Genomic DNA, 21053 nt, shown 5'->3' on the forward strand with positions numbered 1-21053 from the left:
TATCCTCTCCAGTGACCGCTTCCGTATCAGCACATGATGGTGGTAATTAGGAACGTTGCTTGGATGATTTATTTTTTTCTTCCTTGCCTGCCTCTCTTTCAGAGGTCAGATTCCTTTGAACAAGGGGGGAGTTTTAGTCAGAAGTTTACTCAAATTAAATGGAAGTGTCACTTATGAATTTAAGAGCTTGACTTCAGTAATGACTTATCTGTTGTAATCTGGCTTTCAACGAACTTGAATGCTTAATAGGCTTTTTTAAATTGTTTATAAATGTTTTAAATGGTTTAATTGGATAATGACAGCAAGCAGTTGTGTTTTTGTTTTTGTTTTTTTATGGAGAAGGTAGTGGACTTAAAGCACTGCAACACAGTTAAAACATGAATTTATTTGTGGTCAAATCACGTGGCCCCAATATATTTACGTAGATGTAACCCTGCCAGGCTGGGTGCTGTGCTCCAAGGACACAAGATTACTCTTGCTCATGGTGATTGCTTCCAGAAAGATGGGATAAATGAAAGATGCTACCTCTTGACCACCTCACGGTTCACTGGTGAAGACAGACACAAACAAACCATCGACCACTGCTCAGGGTGCAGTGAGTGTGATGAAAGTACCTCGGAACATAAAGACCAGGCACCCAAAGGAGAAAAGAAGGAGAGGATCAGAAAATGATTCCCAGGAGAGGCACTAGTGGTGCTGTTTCTGCAGTGTTCAGAGGGGAATTTGGCTAAGATCACCATGTGCAAGGACATGAACTGGTATGGTGCATCTGTCCAACTGCAGGAAATTCAAGATGCCAAAATCACTGTTGCGTGCAGCTTCCTGGAAGGTGGTTGGGAGCAGATGAGGAAGGGTGCTGTGTGTGCGTGAGTGAGATTGAATAGATTTGGGCAGGCCGTGTGGGATGACTTTAAACAGGAGTTCTCCGGGAGCTCACTTTGCCTGCAGGGTGATGGGCGAGTGCAGGGGGTATCCAGTCTAGGAAGAAAGTTGACCAGCACACTAGGTGGGAAACGGTGGGGCTCTAAACCAATCCTGAGAGAGTTTGAGTATGAAGCATACAGGGAGGAAGAATGCGAGTGTTTGATAGGGTTGCGGGGGGGAGGGGAAATAGAGTGAATTTCTGTAGGATGACTCCTGGATTTCTGGATTAACCATTGGGTTGACCATGGTGCATTGGTCAAGATGTCACTGAGAAGAAATAGGTATTTTGGGGGAGCTCAGTCTCATCCATGTGAGTTGGAACTAAGGGTCATCCAGGTGAAGATGTCCAGTGAGCCATCGAGTGCGTGGATCTATACTGTAAAGCTGAAGCTGCATTCAAGATAAAGATTTAGGAAGGAAATTATTGGCATATTTAGCTGTGACAACCAAAAGGGAAGGAAAGAGAATGGTGGATGGGAAATAAATCTGGCTGACAATTCCCGCTTCTTCCTGAGTTTTCCCTTTAGCAAAGCACAGCACGGCACCGCCCAGCCGGTTTCCCCAGTGCATTTCAGATGACCTCTGCATCCAGATACTTTCAGGATCACAGGGTGAAAGGCTGTTGTGGTTTTTATCTTCATTAACAAAAACGATAAATACCTCTGATGAATCTTAGGTCTGGCGGGGTTCAGCAGTGTTCTGGGGGAACACCTGGGTTTTGATAACCAAGCTTTGTTCGTAGACTACTATTCCCGCGTTTGAATAGTGCCTTTTTAACGGTAGCCTGGGTTCCTCTGTATCTCGAAGCGGGGTGCATCTGAGGCCCCGGGGTCACTTTTCGTTCTGTTAGTTACACCCGGTCCTTTTGGTGGGGGGTGAGGTGCCAGGGAGGACACCCTGATGCCTTTTGAAAATCTTGAATTGGTGGACTTTGGACTGAAGGAATGCAGTGAGCGCCTTCCAGCATTTTCCAGCAATATGTCCCACAGCTGTTCCAGATTATCCAAACGGGCAAGAAATGTATTCTTTGGTGAGTTACGTGGAACTTCTCTGACTAGAAAAATCTGTTGTGTGCTTCAAAATAGAATGTTCTGTTTCTGAAAAGCTGTGAAAATGACCAAGCTATTTATTCTTGTGGAATTTGGAATCCAGTAAGAGGAGACCCGTCCGTATGTGGTCCCGCCTCATGTTTGAGAGTTTCGTGTATCCAGAGTCTGAAACTGCTCGGAGCAGTAATAATACCTTTTTATAGAGTGGTAAGTGCTACAGCATGTGACAAATGAGCCTCGCCGCTTTTAGAACTGCTTACCGCTTGGGATCTTTGCCTTCCTTGGCACTTAATTTACAGCTAGGCTCTTCTTTGACCCCCTTGGCTCGCCGGTCGCCATTTTTACTAATATTAATGAGTCTCTTCTCCATGCAGCCTTTGTTCTAGTGATACAATTACCCATGCAGAGTGTTCTGTTTAAGGGAGTGGGGAAGATAAGATATCTTGGGCCATAATTATTCTTACTGATAGACCTCTAAGATTCCACCTGCCTTGTCCTTCTCTGATTACGCTAATAGGAACTGTTGCTGTTGTTCCCATGTTGCTTTGTACTTGGGTTTTACGCAGGCCGAGACATGCCGCTTGGCACCAACGTGGGCATGAGCAGTGAGAACTCACTAAGTAGCTGAAGCCCTCCCCGCTCTGCCAGCTTCTGTGACTGTTATGAGAATAATTCATTAGGACTCAGGATGTTCTTTCACCTTTTGGGAGCAGCTCAGAATGTCTTCTCAAATATTCCAGTGGGTGACCCCAAATATCGCGGGATTTGGTGAAGAAGGGTTTTCTAAGCAGGAGATTTGTGCTGTTCAGAAATGTATGCGTCAATCATGGAGCTTGGACTGGACATGCAAGACCACATTGGGAAATCAGTGAGGATGGGGCATTTGTGACAGCTAAGCGAGACCAGGGCAGGAGATGGAAGGAGATAGATTCCAGGGTTCACAGAAAGTGGAGCGTATAAGACATGGAGGCATTGGTCATGGGTGATGAGCTGGACAGAGTCTGGGGTAATTCCCGTCCAGACGTGGGTGAGTGGTGACGTGGGCCACCACAGACCCACAGTGCGGCACACCAGGGACCCAGCTTCCTGTCCTCTATCTGACCCACTGGCTCTGTGACTACAGGGCAGCACTTAACCCCCCCCCCCCCCCCCCCCCCCCCCCCCCCCCCCCCCCCCCGTCGGTCAGAGGAGGCAGAACAGTGGCCTCTGGCCTGCCCACGTGTCAAGGTTATGTTAGGGCCAATGAGGGCTGTGAAGATGTGTCTCTGTGGGTAGGATTGTCCTCTGTGCCCCACAATTATGAAATGTCATGTAAAGTTATGTTGGAAACATGTAGGCTTAACTGTCATTTAAAATCTGGTGATGTGCCTTTCAATAAATGACTTAAGGCCATTAGTGAGAAGGTGAAATAGTAAAACTTGTGCATTCATGTTTTAAGAGCCTGATTATCCCCAGTACTAAATGGAGAGACTTATATCAGGAAGGCGTTTGTAACTCCAAATGAAGCAAGTTTTCCTGTATTCTTAAAAAATAAAAAGAGGGGCACCTGGGTGGCTTAGTCAGTTGAGCGTATGACTTCAGCTCAGGTCACGATCCCACAGTTTGTGAGTTTGAGCCCCGCTTCAGGCTCTGTGCTGACAACTTGGAGCCTGGAGCCTCCTTCAGATCCTGTGTCTCCCTCTCTCTCTGCTCCTCCCCAACTTGTGTGTTCTCTCTCTTGCGTGTGCTCTCTCTCTCTCTCTCTCTCAAAAATAAATAATAAAACTTAAAAAGTTTTTTTCAATAAATTTTAAAAAAGATCGAGTTTTCTGTCTAAACCAACCAGATACATTTCACATATTCTTTACCTTTTTTCTTTTTAAAGAAATTTCAAAAAAGTATGGGGGCGGGGAGGCAAAAGAGATTTCAGATAGAGTTGTTTGTTTGTTTGTTTTAAGTAAGCTCCACACTGGGTGGAGCCCAGTGGAGGTCTCGAACTCAAGACCCTGAGATCAAGACCTGAGCTGAGATCAAGGGTCTGATGCTTAACTGACTACCCTGTTAGATCATTGAATTTTGGCTCAAATTCAATCTGTTTGTTGTTCTTGTTGGTATGTGGGAGTCCATTTGTTGAATGTACTGTTAGCCACAAACTGTGTATTTGTTATTTGAACTCTAATGTGAGTATTTTGTCCCCGAAAACCTGCCTGCATTTCGTTCCCTCCCTTCCTAAACGGTCTGTAATTGGTCCCCAGAATAGTTTTCTCAGATTGCGTTAAAATTTGAAGGTGCATATGCTTTTTGTATTACCCTTAATTCTGTGATTGTTTTCAGATCTCTCCTTGATACTTTAAAAAAGAGATTAGTGTATTCTATCAGTACCAACATTCTCGTATCTTTTTAATTTTTAAAATGTTTAGTTGTCATCAAATACACATAAACTTTATCATCCTCACCATTTTTAAGTGCATAGTTGAGTAGCGTTGAGTACGTTCACCATGTTTTTTGAATCTCAGAACCCTTACATCCTCCGGAACCGGAACTCTATCCCCGTTATCTCCTGCATTTCCCACTCAAGTCAGCCCACGGCAACTGCCTCTCTATTTTCTGTTTCTATAAATTTGACTGCTCTAGGCACCTCATTTCAGTGGAATCACACAGTATTTGTGCTTTGGTGCCTGATTTATTTCACTTAGCAGAATGTCCATGTTGCATGTGTCAGAAACATCTTTCCTTTTTTAAGGCTGCATTTGGTTTATCCATTCATCCGTTGGTGGATGCTTGGGTTGCTGACTCCTTTTAGCTACTGGGTGATTATTTTTTATGCACTCTGTAGAGAGTAAAGAGAACAAGAAAGTGCTTGGAGAACATGGATTTAAGGGAAACCTGGAACAGAATCAAGACCTATTACAAATGTGTGCAGCTTAGCTCTCCTTGCATAGAGGATTTAATAGGGTCTAAACTCTAGAAAAGCGTTCATTTCTTTCTTTTTTAGATTATATATTTTATATGCTGGAACCCTTGACCACAAGGTGGAAGGGACCCAACAAGAGCGTTCTTAGAGTCACGTTGAAGTATAGCCATATGCCAGTGGGTGCTTGATCTTCTGAAATCTGATGCAGCTATTTTATCCTTAAGTGATCGCTCTGCACCCATCATGAAGAGTCCTAAACATGGCGGGGACAGGGGACTTCAACTCTTCATCTGGTTTAAAGATACAGAAGTGCTCATGGTGTGTGAAGCATTGTCACATAGTTAAGGACGGGCTGCTGCCAAGGTGCGCCTCACTTGAATGGTGAAGCTTGAAGCAGCGGAAATGCAGGTCATTTTGAATGTGCGTCTCCTCTCGCGCAGTACGTGGCGCGGGCCGGGCAGACCGAGGTAAGATCCTGGCTTAGGCGCTCCCGTCAGCTGTGCAACAAAGTGGGCTTCAATCTGCAGGCTCTTCCACTGGAGGCGGAGGACCGAAGAGCAGTTTCAGGAGCTGCTGTCAGCCTGTCACTCCACAGGAGATCTGCGGCCACCCTCAGATGGTGCTACCTCGGGCACGTGGCGTGGGGAGACGCTGTAGTCCGAGGAGTAGTCGGGAGCTCAGGATCCGGGATGGTGAGCAGAGATAGGACCGCGTCTACCTCATTCGGTGCAGGAGTCATTTTCGTAGGCTGAGTGACTGAAGGAGGCCAGAAGTCTTTAAAGGAGTAATGAGGCCGGCTATCCTGGGTTTGAGAACACAAAGGCTTGTGCTGTATCTAGGCTGCCAGAGGTATTCCGTCAAAATGGGAAAAAGCGGGCTTTCTTGCGTAAAGTGATAGAAGTCTATTTTTAGTGATATTTATGTGGAACTTCCAATTTCTCAAGACTGCATAATAAGGGACCACGTTTTCTTTTCCTTTTTTTTTTAATAAAGTTTATTTATTTTTGAGAGAGCCAGCCTGCACTGGGTGAGGGGGGAGGAAGGGGAGAGGGTGAGAATCCCAAGCAGGCTCCACACGCCAGCACAGAGCCCGATGCGAGGCTCGAACCCACCAACCGTGGGATCATGACCCGAACTGAAACCGAGAGTTGGACGCTTTCCTGATGGCACGCAGTTTTCTTGATGGCAGTTCACTAGATTGAAAGATGAAGGATGTTTTCAACATCTTGTGAGAGTCAGACATGAAGATCAATATTGTTTCGGAAAAAGCGTACAATGACCAGAGCCATGGCGGTTGTTTGGCACGATTACATCTTACAATGAAACCAACTTTGGATGTTTGTCTTTTACCTCAAATTATATGCCTTTGGAGGCTCTTTGTGACCGGGTTCTGTTTCACGGCATGCGCAGTTTTCTTCCCTCCTGATGTCAGGGTGGCAACTCAGTGGGAGGGATTGTCGATGTGTTGGGAGGATTCTTCTGAGCCAGAGATCCTAGCGGGCCTTCAGCTCAGGGCAGGCCAGCTCCGACCGTGTGGCGGTGAGTGCGCTCCGCGGGGAGGGGATCGTGGGGCATTCGTGGGTCCGCCATGCGTGACCGCCAGGGGAACGTTTCCAGTTCTGCAGACTGCTTTCATGTTGAACAAATGCTTGTCCCAAGCGTCTGGCTTCCCTTCCCCTCCAGACTCACTGCAGATTGGGGTTGGGGGTGGGTGGGGAGGGCACGTGAGTGATGCCCGTAGCTGCCACAGCCACCAACCACGTTCTGAAGTGCAACCACTTTACAAAGTGCAATGTGAATTTCTCAAGATCGTTTTGAATATTCCAACTTCATCTTTGCTAACAAGTTTTCAGTGCCATCAGATTCCCTGCTCCCACCCAAAAACCGTGTCATCCACACTTCCAGGAGGCGTGAGCTCTTAAGCGATGCTTTGTGTGGGGTGGCCCAACCAGGAGGGGATAGCATGCCTATGAGATTTTGCCCAAGAGAATGACTTTCAAAGTAAAGCTTTTGTAAAAAGGTTATGATACTCTAAGTCAATACTTTCTTTTAAGAAAGGCTCATGTAGTGGCACCGGGGTGGCTCTGTCAGTTGAAACTCCCAACTCCTGATTGTGACTCAGGTCATGATTTCATAGTTCGTGGGTTCAAGCCCTGCATCAGGCTCTGTGCTGACAGTGTGGACAGAGCCTGCTTGGGATTCTCTCTCTCCCTTCTCTGTGACCACACCCTGCTCGAGTGCACCTTCTCTCCCTCTCTCTCAAAATAAGTAAAATAACTTTAAAAAAAAAGATTCCTCTTAAACTTTTATAACAATCATTCAAACATGAGCAAGGTGTGCCTAATTTTCAAGACATGGACTAGGCTTGTCATTTTTTAAATTTGTTTTTGTTTAAGTAGGCTCCACGCCCACCATGGGGCTTGAACTCACAATCTTGGGCTCAACAGTTACATGTTTTATCGACTGAGCCAGTCAGGCACCCCAGGGCATACCAGTTTTTAAAAACTGTGTTGTTGATGGGTTAATAGCCTAATATTAATTTAATACTCATCTCGATATCGTGTGGCTTTTATATTTTACTTGTAACTGAGAGAGAGGATTACAGTGTACCCACTAGGCCATTTCAAGAGGGAAGGCATTTGTGTCTTGATTTCTGCCAACGTAGGAAAAAAGTAAGAACATATTTCACAGAAAAATGAACAGTTTTGAGGTTTCTAGAAGCAAAATAATCAGGGCACCTGGCTGGCTCAGTTGGATGAGCATGTGGTTCTTGATCTTGGGATCATGAGTTTGAGCCCCACTTGGGTGTAGAAATTCCTTAAAAATAAAGAAACATTAAAAAATATCCTTAAAAATAATCATACAGCTATCAAAAGGTAGAAACCGTTCTGACATTTTAGACCACGTGGCAGAAGGGGCGAGACGCCCAGAGCCTCCACACCGTCAACACTTGACCTAAAGGAAGCTGCCAGCACCTGTGGTCAGAGCATCGGTGGACAGGCCAGGGCGTCCTCTGGAGAAGCAGGTGCTTCTCTGTTGTCCTTCAGAAGCAGGAGGCTTGGGACACCTGCTTGGCTCCCTCACTTGACCGTCTGACTCTTGATTTTGGCTCAAGTCATGATCTCGTGGTTTGTGAGTTTGAGCCCCAAGTTGGACTGTGCTGACAGTGCAGAGCGTGTTTGGGATTCTCTCTCTCTCTCTCTCTCTCTCTCTCTCTCTCTCTCTCTCTCTCCCTCTCTCCCTCTCCCTCTCCCTCTCCCTCTCCCTCTCTCCCCACACCCTCTGCATGCATGCTCGAGTGCTCTCTCATAATAAACATTGAAAACAACAAAAACAAGTAGGAGACTTTTCTCCCGGAGGAGAGAAAGCACTTCCATCTACCTTCATGGCCAAACTTCCCCCCAGAGCTCTGGCAGGGGGAGGTGGGCTTTCTAGAGAGGTGGGGTTTCCAAAGACCTGAACATCTACCCATTAATTTACTACATCCCTTTCTTTCTTTCACTGAGGTGAAAATCATCATAACAGAAAATTAACCACTTTAAAGCAGACAATTCAGGGGTATTTAGTACCTTCACAGTCTTGTACGCCAGTGTCCCTGTCTAGTTCTAGACTAATTTCATCACCCTAAACAGAAACCCTATGCCCACTAAGCAGTCACCCCATATTTCTGCCTCCTCCCCCCTGCCCATTGTCACTACCGCCAGTCTGTCTTTATGGATTTACCTCTTCTAGGTGTGTGAACTTTTATGTCTGACTTTTCTAACTTAGTGTAATGTTTCTAATGTTCTCCATTGTTCTTCTGGATACGCGAACTTTTGTGTCTGACTTTTCTAACTTAGCATAATACTTGTGGTGTCCTCCACTGTAATGTGTATCAGTACCTTCTTCCCTTGTGTGGCTGAGTAATAGTCCCTTGTGTGGACGTACCTTATCTTGTTTACCCGCCCATCTGACCGTTGGCACTCGGGTTGTTTCCACTGCTAGGTTAGTGTGAGTAATGCTATTATTTGTTGGAGAGCCTGTTTTTAATTCTTTTGTTTATATGTCTAGGAGTCGGTCATACAGTAATAATTCTTTTATGTTTTTAACCTTTTTCATTCAAAATATTTCCAAAACATATTGGAAACCTCCTTACGTTTGAAAACCCTTACGTGGGGCATAGGCTACTTTGCCGATGTTCCCGGCAGCCGCTCTGAGCACAGAAGATGACTAGCGGCTGCGGTGCCGCCGTGTGGCGCGGACGCTCCCAGGAGGTTTGAACGCTCGGTCTGGCGTGGCTTGCTCTTCCATTCCCGTGCTGCGTTGCCACGCCCTGCCCGGGATTGGAAGTCCATGCAGATTGTTTTGGCCAGGTTCAGATCTCACCTCTACCACTTGCTGGTTGCGTCGGTGAACACGCTGATGTCTCACTGTGCCTCAGTCTCCTCATCTGAAAAATAGGGGCAGTGATGCTGCAGGTTCCTCAGGCCATCGGGAGTGTTCCGGGGTCAGGCCCCCTGTGCTGGGCGCCAGAGGTCGGAGCAAAGTGTCGCTCACTGAGCAGGCGGCTTAAACAGACCCTGATCTTCTCAGTTGTGGAGGCTGGAGGTCCAAGGCCAAGGTATTGGCTGGGTTGGCTTCTCCTGAGGGCTCCTGCGGACAGCTGCCTCCTGTGTCCTCACATGGTCTTTATCTGCACGCACACGTCTGGAGTTTCTTCGAACATCCACCTGTGCCCCCGGTAGGACCCTGTGCAGGTTGCATAGAGCCTGCCCTCATAGCTTCGTTTCAGTGGAATCCTCTCTTTAGAGGCCTGAGCTGCACATACAGCCCCCTTCCGAGGTATGGGGGGTTAAGGCTTCAACATGGGCATTTTGGAGGGTCCTGGGCAGCCCCGGACTCTCTGTGGAGCACTTGGCACAGAGCCCGTGCACCGTAAGCCATGGTGGGGAGCGGGGTCTGCCTCTCCCCCTCTATCTGCTGCTTCTGTTGTGTCTGCGCCTGGAAGGGTGATAACTGAGCTCCCTTAGTGTTTCTTGTGGAAGCACAGCGGGCAGTTTTGTGCACGTGAAGGAGGCAGTGGGCGTTACACTGTGGCTTTGCTGCTCCGAAGAGTTTGATTCACTTCCGGCCTGTGTTTTGTTCCAGAAGGGTAAGATGGTCCAGCCTCTATGTTCCAGATCACCTACCACCAGTATTTTCAGAATGGTCTTGGTCTTTAAAAGTTACGGTTAGGGGCGCCTGGGTGGCTCAGTCGGTTACGTGACCGACTCTTGATTTTGGTCCAGGGCATGGTCTCCGCGTGATCGAGCCCCACCTTGGGCTCCGTGCTGACAGTGCAGAGCCTGCTTGGGATTCTCTCTCTCCCTTTCCCTCTATACCCCCAACTCATGCATGCATGTTCTCTCTCTCTCTAAATATTTTTAAAAAGCTATGGTTAAATATTCACAACATACTATTTACCATTTTGACTTAAAATATTTTTTTAATGTTTATTTTTGAGAGAGAAAGACAGTTTGGGTGGAGGAGAAGCAGAGAGAGAGGGAGACACAGAATCCACAGCAGGCTCCAGGCTCTGAGCTGTCAGCACAGAGCCCGATGCAGGGCTCAAACCCACGAACCGTGAGATCACGACCTGAGCTGAGGTCAGAGGCTTAACCAACTGAGCCACCCGGGTGCCCCTGTTTTGCTGTTTTTCAGTGTACAATTCAGTGCCTGAAATACATTTGCAGTGCTGTGTGGCTGTCACCACCATCTAACTCTAGAATCTTCTTACTATCCCAAACAAAATCTGTACCCATTCAACAGTAACTCCGCATTCCCCCTTCCCCAGCCCCTTGGCGTCTCTCTAGTCCTTTAATTCCGCTGTTTCCTGATGGCCACTGACCAGGACGATGGGATGTGCACAGTCCTTTGTCCCTGGGACGGTGAGCAGGCATTGGGGCCTCCGGGTGACCTTTCCCTGCGGGTCCTCTCCGAAATGTCTCTCTCTGTGCGGAACGACCAGATGTTATCCCAGAAACATCCCGGAAGAACGTGTGCGGCAAGAGCCCTGGCATCCCTCTTCATGCACATTCAGGTGGATTCGGGACAGGTGGCTTTGGGGAGTTGTGACAGCCCTCCCCTTCCGAGAGTGGGCCAGCGCGGAGCCGCACCCAGACCCTGGGCGTCTGTCGGCGCGCGCATGCGCGCACCCCCGGCCCCCCCCAGTGCCCCGTATAACCTGCTGTCCTCTGTCTCCCGTCCCGTGTGCTTGCAGACCTACATCGGCTCCATCATCGCCTCCGTGAACCCCTACAAGACCATCGCTGGCCTCTACGAGCGGGCCACCATGGAGTGCTACAGCAGGTGCCACCTGGGGGAGCTGCCGCCCCACGTCTTCGCCGTCGCCAACGAGTGCTACCGCTGCCTGTGGAAGCGCCACGACAACCAGTGTGTCCTCATCAGGTAACCGGCGGCCCTGCGGCTGGTGGGGGGCTGGACGGGGGCCACTCGGGGAGCTGGTGTCCTGTCGGCTTGCTTGCACGGCCGGCCCCCAGACCCCAGACCCTGCTCCTGAGTTTGTGAGAGACACGTTTACTGAGTGCCTCAGTTTCTCCAGTGGAGTTTTCTTTAATCACTACAACCTTCAAAAGACCCACGCTCACTTAGAGAAAAGCAAGATGCACCAGCTATTGGCTCTTGGCCTCAGAGAAGAATCACTCCATTTTTCTTTTCCTGCCTTCCTGCCTTCCTGCCTTCTTGCCTTAATTATTCTTTGGTCTGTGGCATGGTCCTTTTGTGTGTTTAGGAAAACGTGCAAGTCTTTCAAATTTAAAAAGTTATAGAGGGGCACCTGGGGGGCTAAGTTGGTAAAGCATCTGACTTCGGCTCAGGTCATGATCTCACAGTTGGTAAGTTCAAGCCCCACTCGGGCTCCGTGCTGATAGCTCAGAGCCTGGAGCCTGGAGCCTGCATCGGATCCTGTGTCTTCCTCTCTCTGTCCCTCCCCTGCTCCCTCACTTGCTCTCAAAAAATATAATATTATAGTATTCTAGAGTGACAGTGTATATTTGAGCAAGAGATCTTTTTTCTCTGATTTGATAAGGTTACATAGACTTTCCCAAATTTAAGAATTTGAATGATTTTGAATTCGGTGCTGCCGAAGCGCACCTTTGAATTAGCTGCGGAAAAGGGACTTGCTGGGTGTGTGCTGGGGCATGACGGAAGGTCAGGTTTAGTTCACTTTTTCTGGCAAAGGAATAGGGTCTTGACGTCTCTGTTTCAGCCAAGTTGTTCTCATGTAGTAATCTACCAGAAGAGCCGCTGTCACACCCTGTCACTAGGAATCCTCTCAAAAAACCATAGAGTATTTCCTTAAAAATATTTCCTGGGCACCTCGGGTCAATCAGCTAAGTGTCCGGCTTCGGCTCATGTCATGATCTCACAGTTCTTGAGTTTGAGCCCTGCATCGGGCTCCGTGCTGACAGCTAGCTCAGAGCCTGGAGCTGCTTCAGACTCTGTTCTCCCTCTCTCTCTGTTCTTCCCCTGCTCTTTTTTGTCTCTCTTTCAAAAATAAACATTTAAAAACCATTAAAAAGGAGTGCCTGGGTAGCTCAGTCGGTTAAGTGTCCGACTTCGGCTCGGGTCATGATCTCACAGTTTATGGGTTCGAGCCCCGCATCAGGCTCTGTGCTGACAGCTAGCTCAGAGCCTGGAGCCTGCTTCAGATTCTCAGATTCTGGTTCTCCCTCTCTCTCTGTGCCTCCCTTCCTCATGTGTGTGCTCGCTCGCTCTCTCTCTCTCTCTCTCTCTCAAAAATAAACATTAAACAAGATTAATCTGACTTATTAACTAATTCAGATTGGCTCATCCCTAAACTCTAGTGACGTCCAGCTGGATCTTTCTGTTCTTATAACCCCCGGGGTGATCATCCCTGCGTGTGCCAAGCCTCCCCACGGGTGAGCTTCCCACGGAGTCGGACCCCCAGATGCTTTCCTGGCCTGGCTGCCGTCACTGAGAACCCGTAGCTACCAAACAGCTGGTGTGAAAGATTGTGCCTTCTGTGACTTTCTACTCCCAACTCGTGGCTCAATAATTCTCTTCTTTCTTTTCTTTTCTTTTTTTGAGAGACAGCGTGAGCAGGGGAGGGTCAGAGAGAGAGAGGGAGTCACAGAATCGGAAGCAGGCTCCAGGCTCTGAGCTAGCTGTCAGCACAGAGCCCGACGCGGGGCTCGAACCTACGAACCATGAGATCACAAACCATGAGATCACAACCTGATCTGAAGCTGGACGCTCACCACCCAGGCGCCCCATAATTCTATTTCCAAGGGGAAGGACAAGGCTGTTTGGATTTAGACGAGATGATAAATTAGACCCTCCTTCCCCCCTCCGGCTTTCTGATTCAATGGAAGGGGGACAGATGGAGGGCCATATGTTAGCTTTAGACTTGCGGCCAGTCAGCCCTAACCTCGCAGCCCCAGATTAGACGGGACCGCCTGATCCGGATGCAGGCAGGTAAGCAGTGGCCACAGGACCCCGAATTCCCTGACCAGCCCCCGCCCCCCAGCTCACGTGTAGGGAGGGTAGGTGGAGGGGAGGGGCAGGCAGAGACCCTAGGGAGGGGATCCAGAAGGTGCCCCAGCCCAGGATGTTGGGGAGACGCCGGCCCACGTGGTATGTGCGTGGAGATGAGTGCGCTAACGGGGTTTGAGGGGTTACTGTGCCAGGAACTTTCCAGGCATCAGCTTGTCGAGACCTTCCGACAGCCCTTTACTGTACGAGTCTGCTCTGTAAGACCTGCCGGAGCCACGCACAGAAAACTGCTTGAGGGATTACATTCTTCCTACCAACAGGTTCTACCCGTTATGGTGCTTGGGTCCCGGCATTTATTACAGGTCAGAATTCAGATCCCTAGAATAGCAGAACATTCAGCGCCTTCCTCTCTCTCACTCAACCTCTGCCTCATGTAGGGGAGGGAAGTTTCTGGACAGATCCGCTCTCTTTTCTTTATTGCTTTTATGGTACTCGTGCCCTGGGTGGTAGAAATAATGTGGACAGAGGGGCTGTCTGTTTAGTTAATGAAGTAAATAGGAATCATTTTGAATTACAGCTAACCAAAATGACACTATTTAATATATTTTTTTAAAAGGGAAGGGGGCTTTCAAGGGTCCCATTGCTGATAAACGAGCTGCCTTATGACCACAGGCACACTGTTTGAAGACTCTTCCAGATGATTTCACTAAGGCTCAGAAATTAGAATTTAAGATCATCATTTCAGCATGCAGAATATGATTTAATAAAACGAACAGAAAGAAAACTTCATCTATTTAAAGAAGATCAAATTGTTTTCCATACTTAGATGCCTAAAGATTTGCCATTGATAATTGCCTGTGTTTTCTCACTTTCATTGGAAAAAAAAAAATGAGAGGCTCACTTCTCTGTCACTTGCTAGACTGAACAGCTTAGGAAGAAAGTGAAAAATGAGATCATCGTGTGTGTGTGTGTGTGTGTGTGTGTGTGTATGTATGTGTGTGTGTGTGAGAGAGAGAGAGATAAAACGGAAAGGGGTTGGCATTTTCGTGCCAATGACTGTGGTATTTAAAATAAAGTGGGAAGTAGAGGTCAAGTGGATCCTGCAGAGAAGGCTCCCAATTGAATAATGCTGATGTGAACGGAGTACCTGTATTTATCTAAAATCACTTAGGAAATGGAGTCTTTAAGAATATAGTTTTCATTAAAGTGTGTCTTGTTTAATCTTCCCAGTTTTGTTTTTTTGAGTGGGGGTGGGGCTGTGGGAATTTACAGAAAATTGAGGATAACAATAAAAATTTCAGGTCACTGGAGCCCTGTGTAGATTTTCTCAGGCATGGTCTGCCCCCTGGTGGCTACAATGTGTTTCGCTCCTTTGAAAACATTTTTCTCGTGCAAATACCTTAAAACCAGAAAGTAGGCCTGTTTGGAGTTAGGACTTCAGAGACCAATTATTTCCTCATTTTGCGAGCCTGGGTCCCTTGGCCCAGGTCCCCAGCTGTTTGGTGGCCATGCAGAGTCTCTAGGCTTCTAGCCCGAGCCTTTTGTGTTGGCCTCACAAGTTTGTGCTCGCTCCTAAGCTCTAGTTTTGCCTTTTTGTGCACATTTAAGCAAATGCTTTTTAAAAATATGAATATATGTTTAAAACTTGAGATTTTTTTTTTCACCTAACTGGCAAGATCAGCATTTGATTTTGTTTGATCTGGTACATTCTACACTGACCTCAGTTTCTCACACACTGATTGGCCAGGGTTTACTATATTATGGCCTATCAGTATATATGACCTTTGGAGGTGTGGAGCTCACGGAAGGCCTGTGCCTGCGTCTTCTAGGAAGCTCACTGTCCGAGTGTCTGGTAGGGGGCCAGCACTCAGCAGCTGTCACGGCAGCTGGGCTGTGCAGAGCGGCTGGGTGTAGGACCTTTGCTTCCTTTGCATGTTCTTGTTCTCCAAACCTGGAGCAATTTTGTCTTTTCAGTCCTGGAATGATAATTAAGTGTTCTGTCTTCTTCCATTTCTAGTAACATATTTAGAAATTATGAGATTGGAAGAGTGAACAAAACTTGCATTCTGGATTAGAAAGGCACCAACCTGGGGCGCCTGGGTGGCTCTGTCGGTTAAGTGTCCGACTTCAGCTCAGGTCATGATCTCACGGTCCATAAGTTCAAGCCCTACATCAGGCTCTGTGCTGACACCTCAGAGCCTGGAGCCTGCTTTGGATTCTGTGTCTCCCTCTCTCTCTCTGCCTCTCCCCCACTCATGCCCATTCTCGCTCTCTTGCTCTTTCAAAAATAAGTTAACACTAAAAAAACGTTTTTAGAGGCGCCTGGGTGGCTCAGTCGGTTGGGCATCCAACTTCGGATCAGGTCATGATCTCAAGGTTCGTGGGTTTGAGCCCTGTTTCGGGCTCGGTGCTGACAGCTCGAAGCCTGGAGCCTGCTTCTGATTCAGTGTCTCCTTCTCTCTCTGCCCCTCCCCTACTCAGGACCTGTCTCTCTCTATCTCTCAAAAATAAGTAAATGTTAAAAAAATAGATTAAGAATAAAGACATAAAAAAAATTCTTTTTAAAAAGACACCAATCTGGATCAGGCATGAGGCATGCATCATCCTCCTGTCACAGACAGGTTACTCTGCTAGACTTTGGGGATTAAAAGAAAAAAAGAATAAGATCCGATCATTGTCTTCAGGAACTTCTCTGATGGGAAGAAACGGATCGATGTAATTTCAATACAGCCTCCAAATGCTGTAATAGGAATATGTACATGGTTGCTCACGAAGGTGGTGGTAGATCCTCAGGAAGGAATTCAGGCAGCACTTCATACAGAAAGGGGTGTATGATTATGAGTCAAAGAATGGATGGGAATATGGCCGGCATAAAGGAGAAAAAGGACACAGAAGCATTTGGAAAAACCAAGGTACTTAGAAAATGAACATAGACTATACGGCTGTGGGGCTTGCTAAGGGACACGAGGGGTGGGGGTCAGAAAGGGAACTGAAAGATATATGTGTGCGTAATCCTCAGACAAGCCCAAGAGGCACCTTCCGTGGGGAAACTGAGGCTCTCTGCTGTTGAGTGACTTTCCAGAGACCTCAGCTGTGAGCAGGAGACACAGGACTGAGCTCGAGTCTCCGTGTGTCATTTCCGAGCAGAATCCTGCTTCCTGGCACAGGGCGCACGTCCGGGGCTTTGTCCTGCTTGCCAAAGGCTGTGCACTGAATCCTGTGTGAGCTCAGACTCGTCTGAGTCTTCTGGAAAGCAAGGGAGCGGCTGACGTAGACCTTGCGAGCGTCGTGTGAATTAAGAATTTGGTTCACCCAGGATTGAGAATGTCTGTCAGGTGTCAGCAAGGCCTTCTATAAAGAGCCAGCGAGTACACACTCCAGCCTCTGTGAGTGAGTCCGTCTTGTTAGAAACTGCTCGACTCTGCCCTTAGAGTCTGAAAGCACCCGTCAGCAGTTAAGCAGATGGAAATCTGAGCTGTGTTCCAGTAAAACTTTATTTATAAAAACAGGCAGCAGAGCAGATCTGGGGCCACAGTTGTTGGCACCAGCGCAGGGGTCCGGGAGACTAGCCTGGTGTGGGTGGACCGAGGGCCTTATGCACATGAGAGGCCCTTTCCTTCCGATGGGTTCTGAATCCTTCCTCTCTTCTTTCTTGGGGACTTTGCTCTTTGAGCCTCCCCGCCCCGATCCTCGGATTTCTCCATTTCTGCTGGATCATTGGCATTTCTAGTATGTTCCATCCTTTAAAAACCTTGGCACCTTCAGCTCCATGTTGCGCTCACAGCACACGCTTCCCTGCTCCTTCCGAGGTGCGCCGTCACCTGGGTCTCCTCCTTGCTGTCTGGGTGCTCCCCAGTCGTCCTCCACCGGCTTCGCCTGCACCCCACCGTTCCCTCCCCGGGCCGCAGACTCCCTGGGTTCGGCCGCCTCCCCCCTCCCCTTCGAGCTTCTCCTCTGACCCCCGAGGTCCCCGCACAGGGGTGGCTCATGGCATGTCCTGCTTCGTCCTATGCTTCTCCAGAAACGTGTTCCTCTGCTCCTGTCCTCATGCTCAGTCGGTGGCCTCCATCCCTCTGGTCACAGGCCTGAGACCAAGAAGCCCTTCTGGGAACTAGATGTCCTCCTCCTCCACAGGCCACCTCCCACCCCCGTTAAGGTGAAACTGGGCGCAGGAAAGCACCCCTATCTTGGGAGCCTGCTCACCGGGTGTTGACAGCCACGCGCGTGTGTTGCAGTGCTGTCATCCCGCAGGGCAAGCCCCCTGGCTCTCAGGAGTCACCCTGCATGTGGCTGTCACCGCCCCCTGACCAGGGCAGTTGGGGCCACCCTCCATCTTTCCCGGGGACCATCACTTCTCATCTCTGCCGCCCTCTGTCCTCACATCTGCCTCCCTGCCTCCTCTCTTGCCTCCCTCCGTGCGCTCACCACTCTCCATAGTCCGCCCAGAGCCATTCTTTAAAGCCTTGAACTTGATCAGGACACCCTCCTGCTTCAAAACTGTCTGGTGACATTGCTTCTGCCTATGAAAACGTCTCAAAACTTTGAGTCTGGCCTCTGAGGCCCCATAGCAGTGATTTGGGTTCTTTTTTCTTTTCATGGTCGTCGTTGCTTTGTTTTTAGCAGGGCAAGCTCATTTGGGTTCATGTAAAGAACACGTGTTCTCGGAAGCCCGTGTTTGTGTTAGCAATCAAGTTGGCGCCAAGGGTTAGGACTGTAATTGCCAGGGGCTAATGAGAAAAATGCAGGACAGGGTGTGTAAGTGTGGCTCACTGTTCGCGGCGGTGTCATAACAACATCGTGATTGTCGCACGAACGGGGCGGAACAACTGAGTCACCAGGCCGCCCGCGGTGGGGCAGACCCGCCAGGCTCCGCACACCCGTGGCGAGGCCGTCCCCCTACACAGAGTTCTTCAGCTGCGGCCGAGGGACGCTAACCGGCGGGTTCGAATGAGTCCTGTTGATTTGGATTTGGGGTGGGTTGTTTTAGTGTCCTAGTTTTTGCTTGTGTTCTTAAGTTTGGCTTTCTCGTTCTGTGATCACGGGTAGCGAGGAAGGAAGTGTGTGTCTACTTCCGGGTTTCACCGTGCCACGACATTCGTGCGTGTGTCGTATTCCCCACGTGACCCGGCCGGTAACTCAGCTCTGATGCTGCCGCCTGCGGATGGTGTCCCACCCTGCAGGTTAAGGACCCAGGCCCACGGGACTGCCCCCTCCAGGCCCCCCCAACCCCCACTTCAGCGCCAGTCACAGTTCCATGTTGTCACCTGCGCTTCTGATTGGACCGGCTATAGGGTGGAGGGTCCCACCGATCCCCTCCTTCGTTTGATGAATTTGCTAGAGGGGCTCACAGAACGCCCGGAAGCCAGTCTCCTTGCTGGGTTACTGGTTCATAGTAAAGGGTACGACTCAGGACTGGAAGAGATGCATAGGGGAGATCTGGGGGAAAGGCCATCAGCTTCTCTCCAGGGGTCGGCAATCCGGCATTTCCTACCCCCATTTTTTTTTTTTTTTTTTTTTTGGATTTCTATGCCAGCTTCATTACATAGGCATGATTGATTAAATCATTGAGTGTGGGTATTGAATTCAATCTCCAGCCCCTCTCCCCTCCCGAAGGTCACTGGTGGGGGGAGGAATTGAAAGTCCCAACCTTCAGGCCACCTTGGAGACTCCATAGGTTGTCTAACTTCGGCTTATTATCTTGTGGTTCTTGAGTTCAGGCCCCGCCTCCGGCTCTGTGCTGACAGCTAAGAGCCTAGAGCTGCTTCAAAGTCTGTATTTCCCTCTCTCTCTGTCCCTCCCCCACTCATGCCCCTCCTCTCTTCTCAAAAATAAATTAAAACATTTTAAACAATTAAAAAAAAGTCCCAACCTTTTAATTCTGTGGTTACTTCACGTGGCAACCAAGCCCCCAGCCTTTGGTTACCTGGGTGCTTCCCAAAAGTCACCTCGTTAGCTGCGTAATGACATTTTAATTGCTGTTATCACTTACGAAATTCTGAGTGTGGTAGGAACTCTGTCAGAAAGGAGGGTGAAGACCCAAGACATATTTCTTATAATAAATAATGACACCATCACATGTATTTAGCATGTATGTTATATGCCACATAGATCATAATAATGATGGTTAACTTGAAAGTGTCTGGATCAGGGGTGATTCATGATCTTCCTCACCACCCTACTCTCTTATTTAATGTTTGTTTAGAGAGAGAGTGAGCAAGTGGGGAGGGGCAGAGAGAGAGAGAGAGAGAGAGAGAGAGAGAGAGAGAATCCCAAGTAGGCTCCTCGCTGTCAGCACAGAGCCCAACACAGGGCTCAAACTCACAAACCTGTGAGATCATGACTTGAGCTGAAATCAGGCTGGACCCTTACCCAACTGAGCCACCAGGCGCCCCTTCCCTATTTAAAAGACCTAGTTCCACACTTGACTAGAAAGCCTCGACTTCTCCGTGGGAGCCTGCTGTCATCCCTTCCGTTCCCTGGACTTTGGCCTTGCTGTCTGCTTCTCCTTCCTCCAAGGCCCTGGTCAGGGTCCTCCTGTGGGTCTCCCCCTCCCTTCAATTTTCACCCAGTTATCGCCTGTGCAGGTGTTCATTTTTTGGTCTAAATATCAGTGCACCGCCCTACCCAGCTCCCATCAAAGGTCTTTACGGAACTCTTCCTGCCCGTCTGAATCATGAACTGTCCTGTCCTCTGGCAGATTCGTGACTCCTTGTTTAGTATCTTTGTGCTGCTAGATCACAGACCGTGCCATTTTGCACATCAGTGCTCTCCGAGCCTTTAGGGCAGCCTAACACATAGTAGGTGTGCAGGTGTTTAAGGAGGGAAGGAATGACCTGCAGAGATGCATTTTCTCCATTGCTTCAAAGGTTACATTGGTTTGACCCTCAATAAACTTTTCATGGGGAAGGTTAAAATCGGGGGCAGGGGCAAGGGCAGGATTACATGACCATACGACCTGCAGAGAGTCCTGGCACCTTGTGATCAGAAGACTTTACTCTCCGCCTTGTTCACGTAACACTTCCACGCTCACTATATAGTAGCTGTCACCTCTTAGCTCCTGCTACAGTCCTATCTGGATTCTGTGACACTGCTTTCAAGAGTAGTAGTTCCCAAACCTGGCTTCATGGTAGACTCCTCTGGAAATTTTTATTTTTGTGTCTTTTTTTTCCTTTTTTTTAAAGTTTTATTAATTTATTTTGAGAGAGACAGAGACCGTGCAAGTGGGGGAGGGGTAGAGAGAGAGGGAGACAGAGAATCCGAAGCAGGCTCCATGGTACCAGTGCAGAGCCCGATGAGAGGCTCGAACCCACGAACCATGAGATCATAACCTGAGCCAAAACCAAGAATCAGACGCTTCACCGACTGAGCTACCCAGGCGCACCTGGAGATTCTTTTAAAATACTGACGTTTGAGTTCTACCCCTTGCAGTTCAGGTTAGAGATGTACCACGTGATTCTAACATGGCACCAAGTTTGAGAACTAGGGTCACAGAGCACTGTGCAAGTCGGCGTTTTATTTTTGTTTCAAGTTTTAATTCTGTACCAGAAAAAGATGTTCTTAAAGAAGGTGCCTGAAGCGCGTCTGCTCCAGTGAGGGAAGATGGGGCTGCAGGTTGCTGTGGATCCATACCATGACTGGCTCGTGGCAGTGAGAGGGTTAGGTTTTCTGTTTGACCAAGTCTTGCTCTTGAATTT

General features: G+C 48.6%; 1 protein-coding gene across 1 annotated transcript in view; it reads left to right on the forward strand.

Moving 5' to 3' along the window:
* The window catches only part of MYO10 (myosin X), a 227099-nt gene that overhangs the window by 104450 nt on the left and 101596 nt on the right, over positions 1–21053 (forward strand). Inside the window, exon 4 of the mRNA XM_029941062.1 lies at positions 11105–11292. Within this exon, the coding sequence (XP_029796922.1) occupies positions 11105–11292 (188 nt within the window). The remainder of the gene's footprint in view (positions 1–11104; positions 11293–21053) is intronic.

This window comes from Suricata suricatta, chromosome 6 (genome assembly GCF_006229205.1).
Source record: "Suricata suricatta isolate VVHF042 chromosome 6, meerkat_22Aug2017_6uvM2_HiC, whole genome shotgun sequence".
NCBI lineage: Eukaryota > Metazoa > Chordata > Mammalia > Carnivora > Herpestidae > Suricata > Suricata suricatta.